Source organism: Epinephelus lanceolatus, chromosome 8 (genome assembly GCF_041903045.1).
Source record: "Epinephelus lanceolatus isolate andai-2023 chromosome 8, ASM4190304v1, whole genome shotgun sequence".
NCBI classification, from domain to species: Eukaryota; Metazoa; Chordata; class Actinopteri; order Perciformes; family Serranidae; genus Epinephelus; species Epinephelus lanceolatus.
Window position 1 is genome coordinate 43,796,633 of NC_135741.1, and position 25,947 is coordinate 43,822,579.

The 25,947-nt window shown below is 40.7% G+C and overlaps 1 protein-coding gene across 1 annotated transcript; it reads left to right on the top strand.

The window, feature by feature from the left end:
- Nucleotides 1-816: 816 nt before the first annotated feature.
- On the top strand, nt 817-25,947 carry rcc2 (regulator of chromosome condensation 2). Its single transcript, XM_033630067.2, has 13 exons — nt 817-965; nt 3,061-3,274; nt 4,936-5,029; nt 12,347-12,490; nt 13,949-14,080; nt 14,384-14,472; nt 18,038-18,152; nt 19,126-19,292; nt 19,443-19,623; nt 19,870-19,975; nt 22,209-22,281; nt 22,410-22,487; nt 24,834-25,947. The coding sequence occupies exons 2-13, from the start codon at nt 3,074-3,076 to the stop codon at nt 24,936-24,938; spliced, it is 1,485 nt and encodes a 494-aa protein (XP_033485958.1). The 5' UTR covers nt 817-965; nt 3,061-3,073; the 3' UTR covers nt 24,939-25,947.

Consider the following 25,947-nt stretch of genomic DNA (forward strand, 5'->3'; position numbering starts at 1 on the left):
CCCAGACCTCTGCAAGATCCTTTTTGAACAGGCTCTGTTTTGATGCTTTATATGCACTCTAGCACCTTACATTCTTAGTACAAAAAGAAATTCCTAGTTTGAATCAATTTATTTTCATTATAAATAGGAAACTGGTTGGTGGGCCAGATTTGGCTTACGGACCATACAGTAAGTTGAGAATCACTGCTTTATCAGAACTGAAAAGTTTCCAGTAACTACAGCTGTCAGATAAATGTGTCATAAAAAGTTAGGTTGCAATATTTACAATATATTTCTGAAAAACAATGCAAATGTGATAAATAGAATTAAAAGGCTTAATAATATAACAAAGTTTTTTTTACAAGCTCGTTTTGTTGTTGAGGCCACTTGTTATGGTCTTCTGTCACTCTTCTGGAATGAAGGGGGGGGGGGTGTTATTAGAAATTTAATTCCAATGGTAAAAAGAATTACGGAGAAATAAAGACTTCATGAACTGCAAGGCAAAATCATTAAAAAAAAACATAAAGCAATGCTTTTGGTGGATTGTATGAGTGCAAAACAGTTTATTAGGCCTACTTCATTCCTCAGCATATTTCAAGTTTTGATAGACTTTAAGTGCATGGTCAAAAACTGACCAAGAGTCAAGTCAGCACCTTCGTTGTTTGTTCCAGGTTTTGGTCATTTTTATGCCAATGTTTTATTTCTCAGAAGAACTTTTCTTCAGTGCCTATACAACTTTTTGTAACCCACATTTGCCAGTACCAGTTTAGCTGAACTGGTTTCAGTGGCAGCTGTTTACTGAACTGCCTGTGTTTGCGTCACAGCCCTGAGGCTTTCTACGTCAACTTGTATGAATTGGTGAGTGCTTGGTTTCCTGTATGAATACTTAATGCAAACCACGTGGTGTGAAAGCAGACTGCAGCTTCTTTTGTTCAAATCAATCAAACCGGAGACGGCCAGAGAGCTGCTGAATCAGGAAATCACCGGTACGTTTATTTATTCTTAGCTTTATGAAATTACCAATAACATTTTTTTCGAAACCACGCAAATTGCACGGACGCTAAACGTATAATGTTTCTCGTTAAGAAAATGTGGAAAAAGTTTTAGTTATCGCATCGTTTCATGTAACGTTAGTTTTCATGTCTTTATTTAGAGTGCATGTTAGCTTACAGTAACGTTAGCGAGGTAACGTTAGCTTAATAAACCCTATCAGTCAGCTTGTTTGCAAATCTCATGCAAGTTTAGTTCACTCTGTGCCTCTGAGAATTCGCTATTTTTGTATAACATGCAAACTTTGCCGAGCTCGTTTGTGTAGCGGCTAACTATAAAACTTCACATGTTCTGCGTTAGCACGTCAGCTAGCTTGCTTCCCAACCATTATGTGAACAAAGAACGGCAGTGGTTAGCTGCTTAGCCTAATGAAGCTAGCAGCTAACGCTAGCTAGCAGGCAGACACCGGTACATGAATTAGTTCGCTGTTGGTTTTCGTTTGGTGGCGATAGTTTTCGCTTGCTATTGATGAGACAGCTCTTGAAGAAGACAATTTAAGAAAAAAGATTATCATTTTAATTTTAGTGATTGGCACTAACGTTAGACAGTAGAGGCGACCGGGGCTACTCGAATTATTAATTGTAAACTTTCTTATTATAACGTTAGTCACACAGCGTTCTATTGTCGGTAACGTTAGCAGTTGAAATGTGTGTGAGTGTGTGTGGGGTTACAGGGAGTAAAGTCTGAAATGTTTTCTCGATTAAGTTTTCAAAGTTAATTTAACAAAAAGCACAAGTGTGAAAATTATACCTTCAGTAATGGCCATCTTTTCACAACTTGCACATGAGTTTTAATAGTTGGTGACTGAATTATTTGACATGTTTCATGTGGAAAATAAACAGCATGTTGGCTAATGAGACAGTTTCTTCACTCTATCACTGTGTTCTAGTCTTCGAATGGGACGATTTTGTAGTTACTTTAAATACTTTGCAGACATGCTGTCCTACTTCAAGATTCTCAAATTATGTTTGTGTTACATTTTATATATATATATATATATATATATATATATATATATATATATATATATATATATATATATATAATCTTTCATTCATTTGCCTTGTTCTGAAAGGGATAGTTCAGATTTTTTTGAGGTGGGGTTGTAGGGGATACTTATCCGTAGTTTATACCATACAGTAATGTTTTTTTGTCGGCTTGCCACCAGTTTTGAGAAGCAGGCTGGAGTCTGACACAGAAGCTAAGCAATGTCCTAAACCAAACCTATTTTAAGCCACGTAAAAAAGGCTCGCCTAAAAAATCAATGTTTTAACTGTATGCTGTATTAAGAGTATTGTAACTGTGTTACTTTTTGGTCACCCAGCCAGTTCCAAAAGGAAAGCTGTTGACGGCTTCAGTTTCCATCTCTGCTCTCATCAAAGCCACCAGCTCCATTGACAAAAACAATAATTTTAGCTTGCTGAAGACGGGAAGTACTGGTCTACCTCTGCTTTGACCAGTGAGTTAGTTTGTGTTATTGTGTGACTTTGGTGTATTTGAACTAACCCCTTTAAATGGCAAAGTCATGCAATAACACAAACAAAACAACTGTGTTAGGCAGATGTAGACCAGCAGCTGACCAGCAAGGTTAAATCACTGTTTTTCTCAAAGTCTGGCTTTGATAAGGGTGGTACAACGGTATCATTTTTCCACTGGAAATCACTGTTTGACAATAAGGTAAGACAGTGAAAATACTCTAAATATAGTGTATGTTAAAATATTTAGTTGGAACTTTTTAAGTGGCTAAAATTCGTTTTGTTGCTGACCCCTCCACAGCAGTAGCTTTCATGTCAAACTCCAGCCTGCTGCTCCAAACTGGGGGCGTGCTGATTGACATCCACTGTATGTAATATACTGACTATGGACAAGTACACCACACAACACCACTGTGTTGAACTATCCCTTAATACTTTTCTTTGCCGTGATCCTGTATTTCCCAGGTAGATTTGAGTTAAAGTACAGTTACAGTCTGAATAACACACCATTGTTACTCTCTGTATAAACTGACCACTGCCTCTTTCCCACAAACAGCTCTGATTGAAAAATGCCACGCAAGAAGGTGACAGATGTCTCAGGGAATGGTGGGATGAAAAAAAAGAGGACCAGTGGCAAAAGGAAAGAGAGGGACTTCAGCAGTGACGATGAGTTTGATTATGAACAGGAGAACAACAAGAAACCTGGCAAGCCTGCTGCCAAGTCTGGTCTTCAGCCTGTCACTGTGGCAGATGACGTCAAAGAGAAAATAGTGGGTTTGATGCACTGTCTGAAAACTAACCAACTGGTTATTTTAAGAAAATTGCCAGAATTATATTTGTAATTTAAAATGCTTCTTTGTTTCAATGGGGAATTAAAAGAACTGACAAACATTAAATTCTCACAAGTAGTTCATGATTTTTTTTGAAAGAATAAGAAGTCAGACTATTGAAAAAGTAACTCCTAAAAATGACTTTCAGCCAGCAACTCAGTCATTTACTCTTTTTTCAACATTATCTGCACATGTATTACTTATTTACTTTTGTTTTCCCCATCATGTAGGACAGTATGAACTTGACATGGAATTTAGTTTTCTTCAACATCTTCTGTCTGCTTTCTGATTAGTGAGAATATTCTCTGCAGGAAGAGTTTTCATTTACACTTAGTGTCTTCCAAAAGCCTTCTTATGTCTACAGTGTCTGCAATGATGGATTCTTTATATGGTTGCAGAAGGATTGTTACCTTATGTATATTGACAATTAAAAAAAAAAAAATTCGATACAGTTCATCAGTAACTGGTTTAACGTTCAGAAAAATGTCTTCAAACCTTGTAATCAAGATGACAAAAAATGTTATTTCCCAAATGCCAGGAAGTTCCTTCAAATCACAGGTGCTGTGATCCAGCTACAGTTAGGGTGATATTGCCCTAAAATTGTATCATGATATTTTAGGGTATTATGACAAATATGAGAAATTAGTGTGTGTGTGTGTGTGTGTGTGTGTGTGTGTGTATATATGAACATAGAATTGCAACAAAATAAGTGATATACTTTAACATGTTAACATAACAGTTTGCCTTCAAATATTCAGTAAAAACCAAACAAATCTCTTATTTCTTTAGTCTGTAAATAACAGTGACTCAGAGTGAGATTAAGATTCTGTATACAATATTAATAGCACAACAAAATAAAATCTACCACAAATTACATATTTAAACAGTTCCCAAATACAAAAAATGTACACTGGGATCTATCTATGTCAAAATGTGATTTCCTTCTCTTTTAGTAAAATCCTAAATGACTGAGTTGTTTTGTTTCCACCTGGACCTTTATGCTCTGCCATTTCTCCTCTAATCATCACACTGTAAACCTGTGACAGGCTGTTATGCCACCATAATCATTGCACATTAACATATATGTAGTTTTCTGTCGAGTCGTGAGCGTCGCTTAGGTTTATGATAAAAATCACTTGATGGCACCGATTCCCGTGTGTGCACGAGGAGAGGGAGAGATGCTGTGCTGCTGCCGGCGGAGTTGCAGAATGAGTTCCCCTATGCAGGGTGGTAAGTCGCTAAAAGGGTCTGAGAAGTCCGGGGCTGTTCATAAAACATGCAGGATGCCCAGGCCTAGTGACGCCATGGTTTACTCCACACTACTGAAGCGGCTTCTCTTTTTGAAATCGCCATGGAGTTTGTAATAATTTTGCTTTCAGCCATGCTTTTTGTTGCTGTGGGTAACAGTATGACATCAATAGATCAATAAAAGGAAATATCTTGAATATCGCAATGTGAACTTTTCATATGTTAAAATTATACCAGTATTACTGTGAACGAGATGATATGGCACATCCCTAGTTGAAGTGATTTATTTTCTGAGTTTAGGCAACAACATGTTTTTTTTCTATGTTACTGACCTCATTCTGTCCTTCCTACAGAAACTTGAGGGCTCAAAGGTAAAAGGTCAACTGCTCATCTTTGGAGCAACCAACTGGGATTTGATTGGAAGAAAGGAGGTGCCGAAACAACAAGGTAGAATATTTTTATAGCTTCATTGGGTCTGCTGTTGGATGGATACCTGTGGCTGATAACTTAAGCATCTCTTATTTGATTACCATACTGTATTACTGCATGGACTTTAACAATAACTGATCAGTGTCTATCATAAGTGTAATTTGAATTTGCTGCTATTATTTCTAAATGCAAGGGAAGAAAGGTGTTGGCAGTATAGAGATGTATAACCTATAAAGTGAGAGAAATACCTTTACTAAAGCAAGTGCAGCCGTCACCTTTTAAACAGATCAACTTGTTGACAAGTTTTGCAGGGCCTTACACACAGTTACAATTTCTTGGCAAATAACATTCGGTGCTGTTATTGTGTGCAGCTTCCTGGAATTTTGCTGTCACCATGAGGTTGTCACATTTGGTACCATTGTCCCCACGCAGAAACCAAAACCCAAACCTGTGCTCACTGACCCTATCTGGCAACCCACGCTGTAGCCTTGGATGCTGTACAGAAGCAAAGGGAGGATGGCTCCTAATTTTTACATTTCCATTGGTGTGCAGAAACAAGATATGTGTTACAAGGAGCTTTGGAGGTGTTGGTGGTGTATTTTTGAATTTAAGACAGAGACAGGCCATCTGTTTCCCTGCTGCTTCCAGCCTGAATGCTAAGCTCAGCTAACCACATCCTGACTCCCGCTCTGTATTGACCACAGACATGACGTTAATATCTCACTATCAGAAAGAAAGAGTGTATTTCCCTAAATATGAAAGGGTTGCTTTAATGAAACTTGTAGCAGGACAACTTGCACTGAACATCTTGTTAATCACAACCAGTCACTGACCATGTTGTGTTGTTACATTCCCCACGCGTTCCTGTAAATGAGTCTTCATAGGTGTATATCAAAGAAGCCACCAGACAGTGAATCGTTTGCTCAATAGTTGTAGACAGATTTGTCTAACAGACTAATACATTGTGACACAGTGTATAGTTAATGTAAGACACCATGTGAGGGTTCTGATTTGACATGTGGACTCTACTCTCTACCTGACCCCTCACTGTGGTGTGCAGCTGAGATATAGGAGGTTGTACAGCCAGACAGAATCAATAAAGGGTTTCCAGTGTGTCTGCAGTAGAGAATGAAATGACTAAGGATGACCACATGTTAGGTGTACATGTGTCTCTTTGTTTGGGGCTCTGCCACATATGGGTTAAAGCCAGTGAGATCCCATTAATTGATTGTGACAGTAATGTCTATTCATATGTATGCATGTTCTGTGCTGCCTCCCTGCAGCAGGCGCTCTGATGCCTGGGGCGAGCTGTGCACTGCCTTGTTCCATCCTTGCTTCTCCACTCTGGTACACGCTGATAAATTTGCTTTGTTGAGACTGAAGGGGGGTAGGGGTGTCAGCAGGAGCAGCTGCAGAGACAAAGACCATCTCTACATGGTCTTTGTGGGCAAGATGCGCCCACCAGAGCACCAATAACACATTCAAAATTCTTTTGTAGTGCACTTACATATAGAAAGGTTTAGTTGGGTATTTTTAGCAGTTTTGTGGAAGTTTAGCAGTAGTAAATCTTAATTGAACCACCTTCACCGAAAGTGAATGGAGACTTTATTTTTGTTATGATTTTTTTTTTTTTTTTTTTTTTTTCATTTTTATCTGTGAGTGATCTAGCTTGGTTCAAGTAACCAACAGATTTGACAATGACACTCATCATAGCGCTATTGAAATAAAGAGTTCAGATAAAGTTTTTATGATACCCTTTAGAAAGTGAAACATATTTTATATTTTAAAAAATATATATTTAAAGGGTAACTTTGGTATTTTTCATTTTCATGTTGCAGTGTCAGTGCTCATTTCATTTTACATAAAAGTTTTGAAATAAGTTAATAATAAGGAAAACATAGAACTTGGGTTGGGAACCGGAGGGTCGCCTGTTCAAGTCCCCATCCGGACCAAATATGGAGCGTGGACTGGTAGCTGGAGAGGTGCCAGTTCACCTCCTGGGCTTTGCCGAGGCAAAGAGCATGGATACCAAGAGGCGGAGCTCAATAGAACGCCCCATAGCAACAGACTCACCCATGGTTTCGTCCTACCGCCGCCATTTTGGACTGTCAGCAGACCGCAGCAGACCCGCTTGCATACAAAAACACACAGACAAACTGAAGTATATCGCTATTAATTATGCTTACAATGCTACTCACCTCGTGATAGCTTGGTCACAGCTGCTTTTTCACGTTTTTGTAAAGCAAAATATATACTTTAAAAAAAACGAAACGAAGAAAAACAGCCTAGATGGCATCTCTACATATTACATCCACTTATGAGAAGATTAACTTAATTACTCCTTCAAAATCACCCCATAAGCCAATCTACAAAAAAAATCAATATTTTAACTAGAAACACATTAATGGCGCCGTCACATAGTCAGGAATAAAGATTTATTTACAGTTTGTACAGTAAGGGGACAGTAATAATAATAATAATAATAATAATATATAGGCTATTTTAATATGATATATTTTAATGCTAAAGCAGTAATCAGTTCTGATATAAATGGTCCAAGAGGCTATATATATATATATATATATATATATATATATATATATATATATATATATATATATATATATATATATGTGTGTGTGTGTATATATATGTGTGTGTATATATATATATATATATATATATATATACACAACAAAACTGGCATATTAAATTGATATTAAACCACTCTAAAACTTACACCTCAGGAGTTCTTACCTGTTGGGATCCTTCGGAAAACGGTGGAAGGCTAGGTGCGGGGTGTTCCACTGATAGTTGTTGCAGTTAATTGCACTACACTGTGCCCAACCGGTCGGGGCACCTGTCCATGGGCAGCCCCCTCTGACATCTCTCCACTTAGTGACTGTATAGGTCCTGTTTGTGCACGTGTGTGTGTATTTCGGAGTGAAAAAAGTTTGATGGGTCATCGGGATGGGTAACAATTGTTAAATTTTCGAATAGTCGTTGTATTTTGAAAAATCGATTTTTTAATGCGACTATTACTATTCGCCGTCTTATTTCGCCCCTTTATTTGACAGTTTGCCTTCAAATATTCAGTAAAAACCAAACAAATCTCTTATTTCTTTAGTCTGTAAATAACAGTGACTCAGAGTGAGATTAAGATTCTGTATACAATATTAATAGCACAACAAAATAAAATCTACCACAAATTACATATTTAAACAGTTCCCAAATACAAAAAATGTACACTGGGATCTATCTATGTCAAAATGTGATTTCCTTCTCTTTTAGTAAAATCCTAAATGACTGAGTTGTTTTGTTTCCACCTGGACCTTTATGCTCTGCCATTTCTCCTCTAATCATCACACTGTAAACCTGTGACAGGCTGTTATGCCACCATAATCATTGCACATTAACATATATGTAGTTTTCTGTCGAGTCGTGAGCGTCGCTTAGGTTTATGATAAAAATCACTTGATGGCACCGATTCCCGTGTGTGCACGAGGAGAGGGAGAGATGCTGTGCTGCTGCCGGCGGAGTTGCAGAATGAGTTCCCCTATGCAGGGTGGTAAGTCGCTAAAAGGGTCTGAGAAGTCCGGGGCTGTTCATAAAACATGCAGGACGCCCAGGCCTAGTGACGCCATGGTTTACTCCACACTACTGAAGCGGCTTCTCTTTTTGAAATCGCCATGGAGTTTGTAATAATTTTGCTTTCAGCCATGCTTTTTGTTGCTGTGGGTAACAGTATGACATCAATAGATCAATAAAAGGAAATATCTTGAATATCGCAATGTGAACTTTTCATATGTTAAAATTATACCAGTATTACTGTGAACGAGATGATATGGCACATCCCTAGTTGAAGTGATTTATTTTCTGAGTTTAGGCAACAACATGCAATTCAGCTGCAAACCGCACGAGGGCAGTATAGAATTGCTACAGCGGTGTGAGATGGGCTACCAGCTAGTTTGATGCTCTTCTACAAACAGGAGAAACATGCAGAGACTACTACAGTCATCAAAAAGTTCCGTGTGGAACAATTTAGACAAAATAAACGAAAATGAGGTGCAGTGCAAACTCTGTGAGGCAAAGCTTGCGTATCACAAGTCTACAACAAGTATGCACAGTCATTTGAGAGCGAGGCACACAGGAGGCGGCGAGGGACCGTACCGGCCGGGCTCCACCGCGACACGTCTGCAGCACGAGTCCCGTAGCAGCTCGCCCCCCTGTTAATCAATTACAGCGGCTCCACCGGCAACGGGAGCAGCGCGACAACTCTCTATTTTACGCGGCTCTTCTATTTTTGTCGCACTATGCTCCCCTACGCGACCCTCCAGCAGATAAAAACTACATGAAATAGTGTGCTAAACATGCAGAACGTGTTTTTAAATGAATAAACCATTATCAGAGGTGATATGTGATGACTTTTTTTTCTCATGCATTTACCCATGTTTATCCGTGACATTGTGTAAATGCGATTATGCGACATTGCGATTATTCGAAAAATTGTCCAATAGTTGCCATGATTTTCGAATAGTGTTTTTGCTTGTGCTGCCCATCCCTAATATATATATTAGAGATAGATATAGCTTTCACTCTCTCTATATCTATCTGTCTATCTATCTGTCTATCTATCTATCTATATATATCTATCTATCTATATATATATATATATATACATATATATATATATATATATATATATATATATATATATATATATATATATATATATATATATATATATATATATATATATACATACACAGTACAGGCCAAAAGTTTGGTCACACCTTCTCATTCAATGCGTTTTCTTTATTTTCATGACTATTTACATTGTAGATTCTCACTGAAGGCATCAAAACTATGAATGAACACATGTGGAGTTATGTACTTAACAAAAAACAGGTGAAAGAACTGAAAACATGTTTTATATTCTAGTTTCTTCAAAATAGCCACCCTTTGCTCTGATTACTGCTTTGCACACTCTTGGCATTCTCTCCATGAGCTTCAAGAGGTAGTCACCTGAAATGGTTTTCCAACAGTCTTGAAGGAGTTCCCAGAGGTGTTTAGCACTTGTTGGCCCCTTTGCCTTCACTCTGCGGTCCAGCTCACCCCAAACCATCTGGATTGGGTTCAGGTCCGGTGACTGTGGAGGCCAGGTCATCTGCCGCAGCACTCCATCACTCTCCTTCTTGGTCAAATAGCCCTTACACAGCCTGGAGGTGTGTTTGGGGTCATTGTCCTGTTGAAAAATAAATGATCGTCCAACTAAACGCAAACCGGATGGGATGGCATGTCGCTGCAGGATGCTGTGGTAGCCATGCTGGTTCAGTGTGCCTTCAATTTTGAATAAATCCCCAACAGTGTCACCAGCAAAACACCCCCACACCATCACACCTCCTCCTCCATGCTTCACAGTGGGAACCAGGCATGTGGAATCCATCTGTTCACCTTTTCTGCGTCTCACAAAGACACGGCGGTTGGAACCAAAGATCTCAAATTTGGACTCATCAGACCAAAGCACAGATTTCCACTGGTCTAATGTCCATTCCTTGTGTTTCTTGGCCCAAACAAATCTCTTCTGCTTGTTGCCTCTCCTTAGCAGTGGTTTCCTAGCAGCTATTTGACCATGAAGGCCTGATTGGCGCAGTCTCCTCTTAACAGTTGTTCTAGAGATGGGTCTGCTGCTAGAACTCTGTGTGGCATTCATCTGGTCTCTGATCTGAGCTGCTGTTAACTTGCGATTTCTGAGGCTGGTGACTCGGATGAACTTATCCTCAGAAGCAGAGGTGACTCTTGGTCTTCCTTTCCTGGGTCGGTCCTCATGTGTGCCAGTTTCGTTGTAGCGCTTGATGGTTTTTGCGACTCCACTTGGGGACACATTTAAAGTTTTTGCAATTTTCCGGACTGACTGACCTTCATTTCTTAAAGTAATGATGGCCACTCGTTTTTCTTTAGTTAGCTGATTGGTTCTTGCCATAATATGAATTTTAACAGTTGTCCAATAGGGCTGTCAGCTGTGTATTAACCTGACTTCTGCACAACACAACTGATGGTCCCAACCCCATTGATAAAGCAAGAAATTCCACTAATTAACCCTGATAAGGCACACCTGTGAAGTGGAAACCATTTCAGGTGACTACCTCTTGACGCTCATGGAGAGAATGCCAAGAGTGTGCAAAGCAGTAATCAGAGCAAAGGGTGGCTATTTTGAAGAAACTAGAATATAAAACATGTTTTCAGTTATTTCACCTTTTTTTGTTAAGTACATAACTCTACATGTGTTCATTCATAGTTTTGATGCCTTCAGTGAGAATCTACAATGTAAATAGTCATGAAAATAAAGAAAACGCATTGAATGAGAAGGTGTGTCCAAACTTTTGGTCTGTACTGTATATATGTATAGATAGCGGATAAGGAAAACCTCCCCCCAAAAAACGGTAGAAACCTCAGAAAGATCAACTGAGGAGGGATCCCTCTTCCAGGATGGACAGATATGCAATAGATGTCGTACAGAACAGATCAACATGATAAATTAACAGTAATCCATATGACACAATGAGACAGAAAGGGAGACAGAGGGAGAGACAGAGAGAGATGCAGGACAGATGGTAATGGTAATAACTAACAACAACATTAATGAAAGTAATAATATCACATATAATAATAATTTAACATCTAACTGGGGTAATGAAGGGTTTATTTTAACCAAACCAGTGTTGGTGATTGTGGAATCAGAGGAAAGATGAACTAAGACAGCTTTTGTGAGTGTTATTTTGTTTGTCGACTTTGCATAAAGTGAAATGTTTATTTAAATGGGGTCTGGTGGCTTTGACTAAAGCAATTTGGGGCTGTTTCTGGTTGAACAAAAAGGAAGGAACAAAAAGGTCAACCTCTGTAGGGATCCTTTCCTTGCATCCTTTAGTGCAGCACTTTATTGGACGCAAATTGGTGGTACTCATTTTCCCGAGTGACTACATTGCAGCCCGTGACACTGCTGCTGGCTGCAGCGGTCTCTCAATATAGGACCAGTTTCAAAAATTGTTGTTCCCATTAGTCATTTAGAAGCAAATACATGGGGAAATAGGGTCAAGGTTGGAAAATGCCGAAATTACTTTTTAAAGGACAAGTCAGATGAGTGTTTTTTATGAGGCTGAGGTTATTTTTGCAGATGCATTTATTATAAGGTATTCATGTTGTACTCTTCCTTCTTATACAGTAGTGAAGGAACAAAAGAGGGGGGAAACAATAACATGGGACAGGTGTTGACAGATGGTGTATAAATAAAATGATACCATTTGGTTTTGATGTGTGGTCTTTGTGTGTTTTCAGCTGCTTTCCGCAACCTGGGCCAAAATCTATGGGGTCCTCACCGTTATGGCTGCCTGAATGATATTCAGGTTAGCTGTGTGGTGTCAGGTCCCTGTGCTGCACACAGTCTTCTCGTGACCACTGAGGGCAAGCTGTGGAGCTGGGGTAAGTAACATGCTTTCCTCTGGTGCAAATGATTTTCCAGCTAAAAACATTGTATAAGCCACACCCCCAACAGTTATTAGTTTATACCCAGCAAATACTGCTCGGATCATTGACTCTAAGTACAGTTGCCTGCAAAAGTTTGGGCACCTCTGGTCAAAATGTCTTGGATTGTGAATAAGTTGAAGATGAACTGATCTCCAAAAGGCACAAAGGTGAAGATGGAACATGCTTTTCAGCATTTCAATCAGGTTTACTGTATTATTTTTGTTTTGTACAATTTTAGATTGGAAATAAGGAAAGGAGCACCATGCAAAAGTTTTGGCATCCCAATACATTTGAGTTCTCAGACAACTTTTACCAGGGTCTCAGACCTTAATTAGCTTGTTAGGGCTCTGGCTTGTTCACAATCATCATTAGGAAAGGTAGAAAGATTCTGCAGACTCTGGAGTGGTGATGCACTGTTCTACTGTGCAGCAACACCTGTACAAATATGACCTTCAAGGAAGAGTCATCAGAAGAAAATCTTTCTTGTGTCCACACCACGGAAGAAGTTTGCAAAGGAACATCTAAACAAGCCTGATGCTTTTTGGAAACAAATCTTGTGGACTAGTGAAGTTAAAATGGAACTCTTTGGACCAAATGAGCAAAGGTATGTTTGGAGAGAAAAAGGGTGCAGAATTTCATAAAAAGAACACCTGTCCAACTGTTAAACACCAGGGTGGATCGACCATGCTTTGGGCTTGTGTTGCAGCCAGTGGCACAGGGAACATTTCACAGGTAGAGGGAACAAGGGATTCAGTTAAATTCCAGCAAATTCTGGAAGCAAACATCACACCATCGGTAAAAAAGCTGACAAAGAGAGGATGGCTTCTTGAACAGGACAATGATCCTAAACACACCTCAAAAGCCACAATGGACTACCTCAAGAGGCGCACGCTGAAGGTTTTGCCATGACCCTCACAGCCTCCCGACCTAAACACCATTAAACATCATGTGGATAGACCTCAAAAGAGCAGTGCATGTAAGATGGCCTAAGAATCTCACAGAGCTAGAAGCATTCTGCAGGAAGAATGGGGGGAAAAAGCCCTAAAACAAGAACTGAAAGACTCTTAGCTGGTTTCAGAAAGCGTTTAGAAGCTTTGATACTTGCCAAGGGGTGCGCTACTAAGTACTGACCATGCAGGTGACCAAATATTTGCTTCAGGCCCTTCTCCTTTTTGTTATTTATTAACAGGAAAAGATTGGAATTAAAAAGTAATCTTGCCTAAAATATTAAAGAAATGTGTCATCTTTAATGACATGCCTTTTGGAAATCAGGTCATCTTTTACTTGCTTAACTATTAATCGCAAAATTTTGACCAGGGTTGCCCCAAACTTATGCATGCGACTGTAAATAGAAATCTGTTGAGGTTTGTGTCCCTGTTCATCGCTGAGTTCTTGGTTTTCTGGCCTCTGTAGGTCGTAATGACAAAGGTCAGCTGGGTCACGGGGACACCAAGCGTCTGGAGGCTCCCAAGTTAATTGAGGCGCTGGCAGATCATGTGATTGTTGCTGCGGCCTGTGGACGCAATCACACCCTGGCACTCACAGGTAGGCTGAGCCATGATGTGCATTATCATCCGGGGTTTCTTTGTTTTCATTCCAGCCAAACACTACAGCAGCCGTTTTCAGTGATTTAATTTCTTTTGATAGGTCATGTGTTGTTGTCATTGATTGGAATGAGAACCAGCATACCCTGGTGTTAATAATAATTAATTAAACACAAAATTTGTTTGATTTATTTATCCAGTTTTCATTTCTCTGCATATTTTAAGTGTGCTGTAGACAACAGTAGACAGAATGTGAGGGTTGGTATATGCTGCTCTGTTTGCTGATGTCATTCTTTGTCCACAGAGGATGGCACTGCATACTCTTTTGGTGAGAACAAGCTAGGCCAGCTTGGCCAAGGCAACCAGACTGATGCAGTCCTCAGCCCAGCACCAGTAAGACATTAGCATCACACTCAACACACACTGTAGAGCCAGGGAACAGATGGGCTCATACAGGCACATTCTGTAATATGTGATCCATATTTCAGCTGACTGTGTGGTGATGTAAAGGTCAAAGATCTGTCCAAATAATATGACAGTTAAGATATAAATATGCCAAGGGCTACAATATTCAGATGAATACAGAATGCATTAGTGGACGGACCGCTGAATATGAGAAGTAACTGTCAGTCTGAGTTGTAGTATAATATGCGGTCATCTGCTGTGTAAGAACTCCACTGGAGGCATTATCAAGTTAATGTTAAGCCCAGTTCAGACCAAAGGTTAGCAAAGAGTTGAAAAAAATCAACTACTTTCAGTGCACTGATCTAAAAACTTGCCAGTTCACACCCATGCAACTAAACTAAGCACTAAAAGTAAGGAAATTTGTTTGGTAGATTATTTCTATGTTGTAACAATGCTTCTTGGCAATAAATCTTATACTGTTGGAAAGCCTGTTTATTTACCTTTTAAATGGTGCCACATTTGTAAGGAAGATGCATTTGTGGGATGAGCAGCAGAGCTGAGTATGTGGGTTGTACCCATAAAAAATTTGCCAAATCTTCTTTGCCAATGCCAAACAGCTTTTTTTTGCTGTTGACTCGTGTTTGGTTGATTGGATGATTGAAGTCTGAACAAACAAGACATATTGTCAATTTAACAATTTAATCATTTAACAAACAGGAACCTCAGTAGCGTGTGGAAGAACCATTCACAGCCACAACAGCCTGGCACCTCCTCCTCATGCTGGTCACCAGCCTGGTCACACACTGCTGTGGGATGGCATCCCATTCTTCAACCAGCATTTGTCACAAGTCAGCCAGCGTGGTTGTGTTGGTCACTCTGGCACGAACAGCACGCCCAAGCTGATCCCACAAGTGTTCAATGGGGTTGAGGTCAGGACTGCTGGCAGGCCATTCCATCCTCTCCACTCCCAAATTCTGGAGGTAGTCTTTGATAAACCCCGCTCTGTGGGGGCGAGCGTTGTCATCTTGGAGGATAGAGGTTGGTCCCAGACAGTGGAGATATGGGATTGCCACTGGTTGCAGAATTTCATCTCGATATCTCTCTGCATTGAGATTGCCTCCAATGATGACAAGCCTTGTTTTTCCAGTATTTCTCACACTGTCAAAAATAATCAGTTAGGAAATAGCTCACTACAAGGTGTGACCTTACGAATTTAACAGCATTCTCACTAGTGTCGTGGTGACGTCACTTCTTTCTGAGTCAAATAGCTTTTCAGTAGTGAAGTTAATTAATTGACCGAGTAGCACGGTAGTTTTCATAAAACTTACAAACTTGTTTTCCCCAGGAAAAACTCTGAAATGCAGCAAGTCTTTTCTTGTGGAAGTCTGGATAAAAGTAAGGATAGTAAAACTGAGGATAAGTGATGTGACTGCCGCCAGCGCCACACCGAGGCATGAGACGACAGAGTTGCCCCTTGTCCCATATTGAAAAATAAAATGTACTGTCCCTTACTGATTCAGTACAGGATGCAGTTTGTCCTGTATTTCTGTGGAAAGAGTTTAATGAGACATATTGGAGAAATATTAAATCAAGAGAATGTCACATAATGGCAGGTCTGTCACTCAGTGTCATCGTTGCCATAATTACGGAGACTCCGCTCAGGACCACTGTTAACCCACTCACTGACCCACTGGCTGCTTGATAAAGTTATCTGAGGGTCCCTTTACGCCTGGATATTAAACTTATGGAGCTTATGGATTCATAAAGCCTCACGTGCACTTACATCTCAGTCATTGTTGAGCTGGGCGCACATACATGAGATTTGTTTACTCTCACACAGTGAGACACAAATTGATACAGAAACACCCTTCAATCAGTTTGCATATCGATATCTGTGCCCAGTCCACCACTCATTAGATCTGTCAATTAAAAATACGACTAGAGAAGAAGTGCAGTTTTACAGACTGTCTCGCACCAATGTGGTTCTCTGACAGAACAGCTGTCATTAAGCGCAACCATTAGACACGGCTGTGGCTATTGATAGCGCCCATGCCACTAATTCATCACATGTAACCCTACCTGCAAACCATCATGGCAGTGATATTTCAAACTTCATTATAAGACATCAGACAGATTATTGATGATTAATTTATAGCTCTAAGTAACATAAGCGGGTTGTCTAACAGAAATAAACATTTACGAGAAACTCAGTGCACTGTATAGTTGTACTATAAAAGCAAATAATTTGCCTCGAGGCTTTTAAGTAATCAAATTATTTGAGTTACTCGAGGAATCGTTTCAGCCCTTACCTGATTGTCAGCAACTGGGGGTACCAGAAGCTCAAAACAAGAGTCAATAGCAACAGCAAAAAAAAGCTGTTTGGCATTGGCAGAGAAGATTTGGCAAATTTTTCATGGGCGCAACCCACATACTCAGCTCTGCTGCTCATCCCACAAATGCATCTTCCTTACAAATGTGTTACCATTTAAAAGGGAAATAAACAGGCTTTCCAACAGTATAAGATTTATTGCGAAGAAGCATTGTTACAACAAAGATATAATCTAACAAATACAAATTTCCTTACTTTTATCCATGAAAAATTTGCCAAATCTTCTCTGCCAATACTTTTTTGTCTTCTATTGGGTTGATATTTTATGAGAGCCCAACTGTGGCAATAGTTGCAACAACAGGAGCAACAGCCATTGCCTTAGTGTTAGTGGGCGCTCACTATGTGTGGCTTTGTCTAGATGTGTGTTGCGCACTAATTTGCGTTTTGTAGGATAGTGAGGGCATGAACTGCCCTACTCTGCCTCACTCTGCCTCCGATTGGCTTACCCTGACACTCTTACCTTAACACTAACCAATCTCACTCCTTTAGCATAAACCTAACTAACCTGAACAAACAAAGTCAGCAAGTACTAATCGATAAGAGGGAGAGTAGGGTGGGTCATGCATTTGCTATCTCAGGAAACGCTGATTTGTGTGTTGGGCACTGAAACAGTTAGGGTTTTGATACAGCAGTGGTGGTTACTGTTGGCTACAGTTGTGGTTTTTGCTAGGCCTACAACTGTGGCTGTAGCTAAAGCCATTGCAATGCCTGTAGTTCGTCTTTTCTTTACAGAGCCTGAGGTAGTGCCACTGGCATAAATAGCATTGTAAATTCTGAAACTTTTTGATCCTGCTGAACCTGTATCAGATATGACATTAGTGTTATTATACTTCTCAGGAGTGTGGGAATAGCTTTACAGCAACTCTTAGGACAACATAGCATGTAGTTACATGCCATGATACACCCATGATTAACTAATGCATAACACCTCTGCAATAAGAGCCACAGCCATAACCAGAGCTACAATCACAGTCGTACTCACAGCAATAGCAACTCCAAAGCTACACCCATACCAGCCTGTAACAATCACAACCATGCCAGAAGCCAGCATAGAGAACTATATGGATCAGAGAGAATGCAGAAAGTTATCTTGAGGTAACTCAAAAGTAGACTAGATGTTCATGTGCCTTCTTAATAATCTTCCTTCTCTCTCGCTCCCTCTAGATTTCCTACAATGGCCAGCCCCTGGTGAAGGTGGCTTGTGGTGCTGAATTCAGCATGGTGGTCGACTGCAAAGGAAACCTATACTCCTTCGGCTGCCCAGAGTACGGACAGCTTGGTACGTTCAAAACACACCTGCTGTTAAGTGGGGTTGTATGAAGTACTTATCCATAGTCACTGTTTAACCTACAGTAGATGTCAGTCAGCACACCTCCAGTTTGGACAAGCAGGCTGGAGTCTGACATGGAAGGTAAGCAATGTACTGCTGTGGACGGGGGGCAGCAGCAAAACATATTATAACCACCTTTAAAAAAAATCAATATCAGTTTAAGTGTGCACTATATTTGGGTTATTTTTACCGCTTCACCTTAGCATTAGACAGCCTGTCCTGATGGGAAAGCCGCTAATGGCTTCCGTTCCCCATCTATGAACATATTCTCTATTCACTCAGGTCCACTTAAACTGATAATGATTTTATTAGGTAGTGAAGATACGTTTTTGCTGCTGCCCCTGTCCACAGCCGTTCATTGCTTAGCTTTTGTGACAGTTTCCTGCCTGCTTCTCTAAACTGGGGGCGTGCTGACGGTTATCTGCTATAGGTAATACTGACTATGGGTAAGTACCTCATACAATCCCACTTCAAAACATCCAAACAATCCCTTTCACGTGACAGCTTTGTTTAAAGTGTGTTTAAATAAGTCTGTTGTAAAACAGTGGGAGAATGTTGGTACTGCTCTGTCAGCAGTATTGCTTATAGCTGATGGAGGCCAATGTGGGAAGTTGACAGCAGTTTTACAAAGAGTGTATCACAGATATATAGGTATCATCACCTCCTTATTGAAGCCATTGGCAGAAGAGAAATGTCAAAGATATGTGTGAGGTAATTTAGAAACAGTGTCTCCATTTCATAGTTTGTCCACCAGAGAGAACTGTCAAGTTTATTTTCACACCATTTTTTTATGTGAAGTATTTAAAGTATTGGCCTACATGACAGAATTTTAAAACTCAAAAAATAGTGCTGAATGGGTTATTCTGTATTATATCATGGAAATAACTGTATAATAATGACTTTGTCATCTCTTTGATCGCAGGTCACAACAGTGATGGGAAGTTCATAGCTCGTGCCCAGCGCATTGAGTTTGATTGTGAACTCATTCCTCGCCGTGTCGCCATTTTCATTGAGAAGTCCAAGGATGGCCAAATCATGCCTGTGCCCAATGTGGTGGTGCGAGATGTGGCCTGTGGGGCTAACCACACGGTGAGGATGTAAACTTAATAGTTTGATTAGAAGCAGATCACATTATACGGTAGTCATTCCATAGATGGCCAGTGATGGGTCGAACAGAGTTTACAAACTAATACCATTCTCCTCTACACTGAGCATTAAAACTAGTGTGTGGGCTTGCAGCTGGTGCTGGACTCTCAGAAGCGAGTGTTCAGTTGGGGTTTTGGTGGTTATGGGCGTCTGGGTCACACGGAGCAGAAGGACGAGATGGTTCCCCGACTGGTCAAACTGTTTGACTTTCCTGGACGCGGTGCCAGTCAGATCTATACAGGCTACCAGTGCTCCTTTGCTGTCAGTGAGATGGGTAAGAAGAGAGCACATCACAGTGCAAGAAGATTTCTGGACACAGGCTAACTCAGATAGGCCCAGTGATATTGTTTAACTTTATAATAATCAGATTTACAGAAGATTTAAGTGACTGCTGATTTTCAGCCAAAGGCTTCAAATACTGTATACTAAATGTGAAGTCAGGTCAAAGTAAGTCTATGATAAATGATGCTGTTTGCGTGCTGCAGTGCTTGTAGATGTCTGATAAGTGTTGTATTTGCAGGTGTGCTGTTTTTCTGGGGCGTGACAAATACCTCCAGAGACTCAACCATGTACCCCAAAGCTGTGCAGGATCTGTGTGGCTGGAAGATCCGCAGTTTGGCATGCGGGTGAGTGCTGACATTACTTGTTTGTTCCTCTCTCTGTGACATGGTGAGTGTTTCTCCTTCTGTGCAGAGGACATTTTATTGTCTTTCCTTAAAGATCCCTGAAATACAAGGTCAAATGTCTGACCCTCGGAGTTTCTGAAGCTTTAAACAAAGTACATCGTTCATGGGTGGTTCAGATGACACTGTTAGACAATCTGGAAAGCTGTTTGTTTGAAACATACTGATATGGTTCACACACATAGTCTTCTCTCTAGGTACTGGCAGACATTGTAATATGTATACAAGCTGATTGTGCCCTCATCAGTACAAAGTGTGTAATGGGCAAAGAGAATTGTTTTTAAAGGTATAATATATAACTTTTCTGCATTAAAATGTCAAAAAACAACTAAACCAGTGTTATACAGTATTTTGTTGAGTTTTGTACTTAAGTATCCCAAACTTTTCCAACAATGTTTAAACTCAAGTATACGGTCCGTGTCATTTGGTCGCTGTTGCCTTGTCAGTGGCATCATATCCTCTTTGCGCATGTGTCTGGGTTGTGGCTGTTTACCAGAGGCTGTCATAAATTGACTTTTACCTAGTTTTAAGCCACATTTTTACAATACACCTTTTAGATCTTGGTAATTTTTTATGGCTTTTTTTGCCTTTATTAGATAGGACAAGTTGAATGTTAAAAGCGGAGAGAGGGGACAGCATACAGCAAAGGGCTTCAGGTCAGAATCAAACCCAAAGCTGTTGCGGCAAGGACATAGCCTTTGCACACGGCGCCCGCTCTACCAGGTGAGCTACTGGGCGCCCCAGATATTGGCCATTTTTAACTATATATTTTAACTGGGTGAAGGATCTTAGTCATCAGTTGTCTGGATCTGAAAGGGGGACTAATGTTTTTTTCAACCCGGCCCTATTTTCCGATCTACTTTTGTCTAAATGAATGATAGGATGTTCAATATTTGACATTTCTCCAGTACGAAGCTAGGGCTGACCTGTCTGAAGCCTGTGAGCGTGCGCTATATTAAATAATAGGGCACTCAGACAACATCAAACAACGTCAAAATACGTCCACTAAAAGTGCATTTTTTTCCACACAGATAGGCTCGGATTGTTAGTATAATTATCCGACAACATAACGGAAAGGAGAAATGAACGTCTGTGTTTACCTTTAGCTGGATTCGGACATGTTCCTCTGCCTGTTGCTGCTCCCTCTCTCTCCTCGTCCGCTCTTCAGTTTCATTGAGCTCCGCATCCGTGTACTCCGTGTTCAAATAAATACAGGCGGTCATCAAATTCAAATGGCTCATCCAGATCCAGTTGGTCAAAATCAGGTAAAAATTCGGACATGTTTGTTGTGGCAAGTCAAAACACTCACTCAACAAGATTTGAGTTGTTACAGGAAGTTACCGCTGGAGTAATCTCTCAAGACAGATTCTGCAATCTACATTGTAGAGGAAAGGAAGAAAAATTTTTTTTTTTCGATGGATTTCCAGATTGCCGCTGGAGTGACCTTACAAACGCGAGGAGTTACTCTGTTTGGAGTAGTCATGACTGAATTTTTACCTGATTTTGACCAACTGGATCTGGATGAGCCATTTGAATTTGATGACCGCTCGTATTTATTTGAACACGTACATGGACGTACACGGATGCAGAGCTCATTGAAATTGAAGAGCAGACAAGGAGAGAGAGGGAGCAGCAACAGGCAGAGGAACATGTCTGAATCCAGCTAAAGGTAAACACAGACGTTCATTTCTCCTTTCCGTTATGTTGTCGGATAATTATACTAACAATCCGAGCCTATCTGTGTGAAAAAAATGCACTTTTAGTGGGCGATTTTGACGTTGTTTGACGTTGTCTGAGTGCCCTATTATTTAATATAGCACGCGACGTAGACACAGACGAACAGCATCATTTTTAACCTGAGAATTCTGTGTTTTTTACCAGTTTTTAATCACTGGGTCTGTTTGTTTTGGCAAGGCAGAGGTCTCTGCGGATAAAACCTCTTGAACACTGAAGTAATTTTAACCAGAAGAAACTAAACGCAGTGGCATTGCGCCTTCTTTTGTTATTGTTTTGATTGAGACTCATAGCTTCAGAAAATTACATACTAGTACTTTAAGTGCTTATGGGGCTGGCTAGTGATTACTAATTTTCCCATCCCCATTTGTAATTCTACATTGATGTGCAGAAGTGTTTTTTCTCTATGCAGAGTTTGACTGAGTGTGTTTGAATTTAACAGGAAGAGCAGCACCATTATTGCTGCAGATGAGAGTACGATCGGCTGGGGCCCCTCACCCACATTTGGAGAGCTGGTGAGACCTGAGGCCTCAGCCATGGCTGCCTCATACAGGACACATTGTTCATACAACAACAATGGAATGCTGTCAACAGATACTGAATAGTGGCTGTGGTGATGACGTTTTTGTCATTTGTCCTTCAGGGATATGGAGACAACAAACCCAAATCCTCCACCACTGCTCAGGAGGTCAAGACCCTGGATGGTGTCTATGTTGAGCAGGTAAATGGACATATCTATCAAAGGGTCTGATCAGCCACTAATGAGTGAAACCATTACATCATACATTAGGGGTGTAACAGTACATGTATTCGTATCAAACTGTTTGATACAAGTCATTCGGTTGGGTGCGCATTACAGTAAGTTTGGGTAACCTATCCTATTACACTTGGAATATCACATGTACAGCCTAACCTGTGTTTAATATAATGTTCTCAGTGCCACTGTGCTCGACAAGGCAGCCCACAGGACGGAACAGGCAACATGCTGTCTGCCCCTCCCACCCCGAGACCATAACATCGTCGTCCAGTGAGACACACTGGGAGGCAACTACGCTTAGCTAGCTTATTGCACAGTGGTTCATCACAGGTCTGGTGTTTGGAGCCATTTTGGTTTCACTGTGAATTATAAGGGTGTTAAGTGTGAGAGAGTGGTGGATAAATGGACCTGCATTTGTATAGCGCCTTCCTAGTCATCTGACCACTCAGAGCGCGTTTCACACTACGAGGCACATTCACCCATTCACACACATTCATACACTGGTGGCTGAGGCTACCATATGAGGCTACTCAGTTTTTAAACACACTCACACAACGATGGAACAGCCACAAGTTGGGGTTCAGTATCTAGCTCAAGATTACTTCGACATCGAGGCTGGAAGAGGATCAAACCGCTGCTCTTCTGATTGGTGGACGACCCACTCCACCTCTGAGCCACAGCCGCCCTACACACACACTGAGCCAAAGAATGAGCAGCCGCACAGCTACAGACTTCCCTTAGCAGCTAACCCAGTAGCAAAGTAACATGCACAACCCTCAAGTTGAAACACCAGCCGCTGCACAGGGACAGTCTTTTTAGCAGCCAAGTCAGCCGCACAAACCTCGCCTAAACCAGGGAAAGAGCAGCTGTGCGACCAGACCTCTTGCTAACAGTCGCTAATGTTGGCACGAAGCACACACCCACAGCGGTGAGCACTAACTGCTGGCAGGCTGGGTAGCTGATTTGGCCAGAAAGACTTAAAGGTTTGTTAGTAACTGCTGTTTAGCTTGTGTTTATAAGACTGTGGCATTTAACAGAGATGTCTATTCATGTATTTATTAGACTGAAAGAGCTCAGAGAGCTCTTACCCAGACTTTAACGAGCCTATTTCAGCCAGACAGTAATTCCTGCTTTGTACCAAAAAACAAAAGCTCAAATTATTTTTGTTTTCATACGTTTAAAATTTGACACAGAACAACCATTGCTCCATCCAGCTTAGTTTTGGCAAGGTGCTGGAAACATCAATGTGTCCAAACTGGTAGAAAAGATTTCTGTACACTTACATCCATGCAGTGTTTGACTTCATTGTTGAGCTTTCGGTCTATTCGACCTTCATCAGAGTGCACATGAGGCAACAATGGACAGGCAGGTAAAAGTAACCAGTCTCAGTGTAATCATTGGCAGTATGCAACACAACCCTGGTGGTAGAAGCTCCACCTCCTGGGTGTTGTAGTTTTTTTTAAGTACTGAATGGCAAACTGTAGGCATACAAATGGAAGCCATTCTTGTCTTGTCATACAATACTAGAATATAAAAAACACATTACCTGGAACATAGTGAACACAGGAAAACCTGTACAGTCATAAAGCGCCTTACAACAGTATCAGAATACTTTCATCGCATATAACATCACATCACATTTAAAATGGTAAAAATCAAGGAAATAGCTGGTATTTCTGCTGTCTCAAAAAGGTACCGGACTGTGACAACACTGTATCGGATCAAACCGAACTGTGAATTTTGTCCATACTCCTCATTTTAAAATGCTTTTTGCCTTTCAGCCACAGTATGGGTTGGAAATGAGGGAAAGAATAATGAGGAAAAGTCAGGGTGTTGCTTTCAGCATCACAAATGTCAGTACAAACTCTGCCAAATGGTGTTGAGATATTTCACTGTGATCACACAAGTATTGCTGCATGAATGATCCCTACTTTCATCCAGCTACTTCAATGTTATTTTCCTGTGTGCAGTCTTGATCCTGCACATGCTTATGTGTAAAAATCTGACCGCTGAATTGGCGTCTGTATAAACTGACACTAGATGCTGACACTGTTGTGTTTCACCTGTTTGTTGTGTCTTTTGCTTCTGGAATGTTAAGTTCAGTGTAACAAAGCAAAGACAGCATAATGGCAGATCATCTTAATGGTAGTATTGCGAAATCTCTTAACAGTGGTTATTGATTTCACTCAGAAAGGTCTGTGTGTATGTCATTTGTCATGGTGTTTCAGATGCTTTGTCAGAGGTGAACATTGAACAGTATAATGTGCTGGTCCTGTGGAAAGCTTACCCAGCAACGTGTTGTTTTTGCAGGTGGTGATGGGCTACTCTCACTCTCTGGTTATTGCCAGACAGGACACTGAGCAGGAACAAGAGAGACTGAAAAAGCTGCCTGAGTACAACCCCCGAACAATCTGATTTGGCCTCCAACATCAACACCTCAACCTTTTTCACCGGAGCAGAGACCAGCAATGCTCAGCAGGAACACCTGGCCTGTTTAGTCACTGCTGGTGTATTAGCGGGATGGTTGAGTTCAGGAGGGAGGCGCTCACATGTCCGAAGGATATCCAACATCTCAACTACCAGCACACTGGCTCTACACCAATTTGGACACTGAAATCAGAGACTGGAGACGGACAGATTCTCTGGATGGTCCAGGTCTCCCAATGAATGGTCAAGATAATACTTCCCACCTTGAGTGAACCTGCAACAGTTTGCTCCATGCACTTCACACCTAGTAGAGTCGTGCCTCCCAAAACCCCTTTTCCAATTTGTGCTACAGCCAAACATTCATGTCTTGTTTCTGTTGTTGTTTTCTTTGTTGCAGTATATGAAATGTTTGTCACATTTACGGGTGCTACAACAGGACCCTCAGTCTTTTCCTACTGAGGGCTTTTCAAAGACCAATACTCCATTCCTGTGCCTTTTTCTACGTGTATGTTCAGGATATGGAAGTGTTCAGAGGATCTGTCGATCCCTCTGATTTAGTGTATATGGCAGCATGAGCAGTTGAGTGTGCAGCTGCCAGAGATTACAATCAGGATTTGGTATGTGATATTCTGAGTTAGTGCACTCCACTCAATGGTTACATTCCTTTTGTTATCTTGTTCAGTGTTTGCATCAAGGATGCACACCTCAGTCCTTTTTAGACCACAGTGTCTGCTAGATCTTGTCTTTGCTAATTTGAGTAATATTAGCTATTCTAACGCTTAAAGCGGTTTCACAAGCAGGTCAGAACTTTTAGAACCGATAATGCACTGTTTTGAAATACATCAAGGTCTGCTGGAAATGAAGGCATGTCCTTGATTTAAAACAGCAGAGGTATTTTCCTCCTACCTGTACTGCATTCTTTTTTATGGTGAAATTTCTCTGGGTTACTTTGTTTTTTTTTCATTGAAATGGTTAAATAAAGATCCATGTGAACTGA

Bases quoted from the DNA above. Each gene is read 5' to 3' on its own strand.
- rcc2 (XM_033630067.2), top strand. From the start codon at position 3,074: ATGCCACGCAAGAAGGTGACAGATGTCTCAGGGAATGGTGGGATGAAA. The intron at 5,030-12,346 runs GTAGAATATTTT...GTGTGTTTTCAG, and splicing joins GGAGGTGCCGAAACAACAAG to CTGCTTTCCGCAACCTGGGC. The intron at 14,081-14,383 runs GTAGGCTGAGCC...CTTTGTCCACAG, and splicing joins TCACACCCTGGCACTCACAG to AGGATGGCACTGCATACTCT.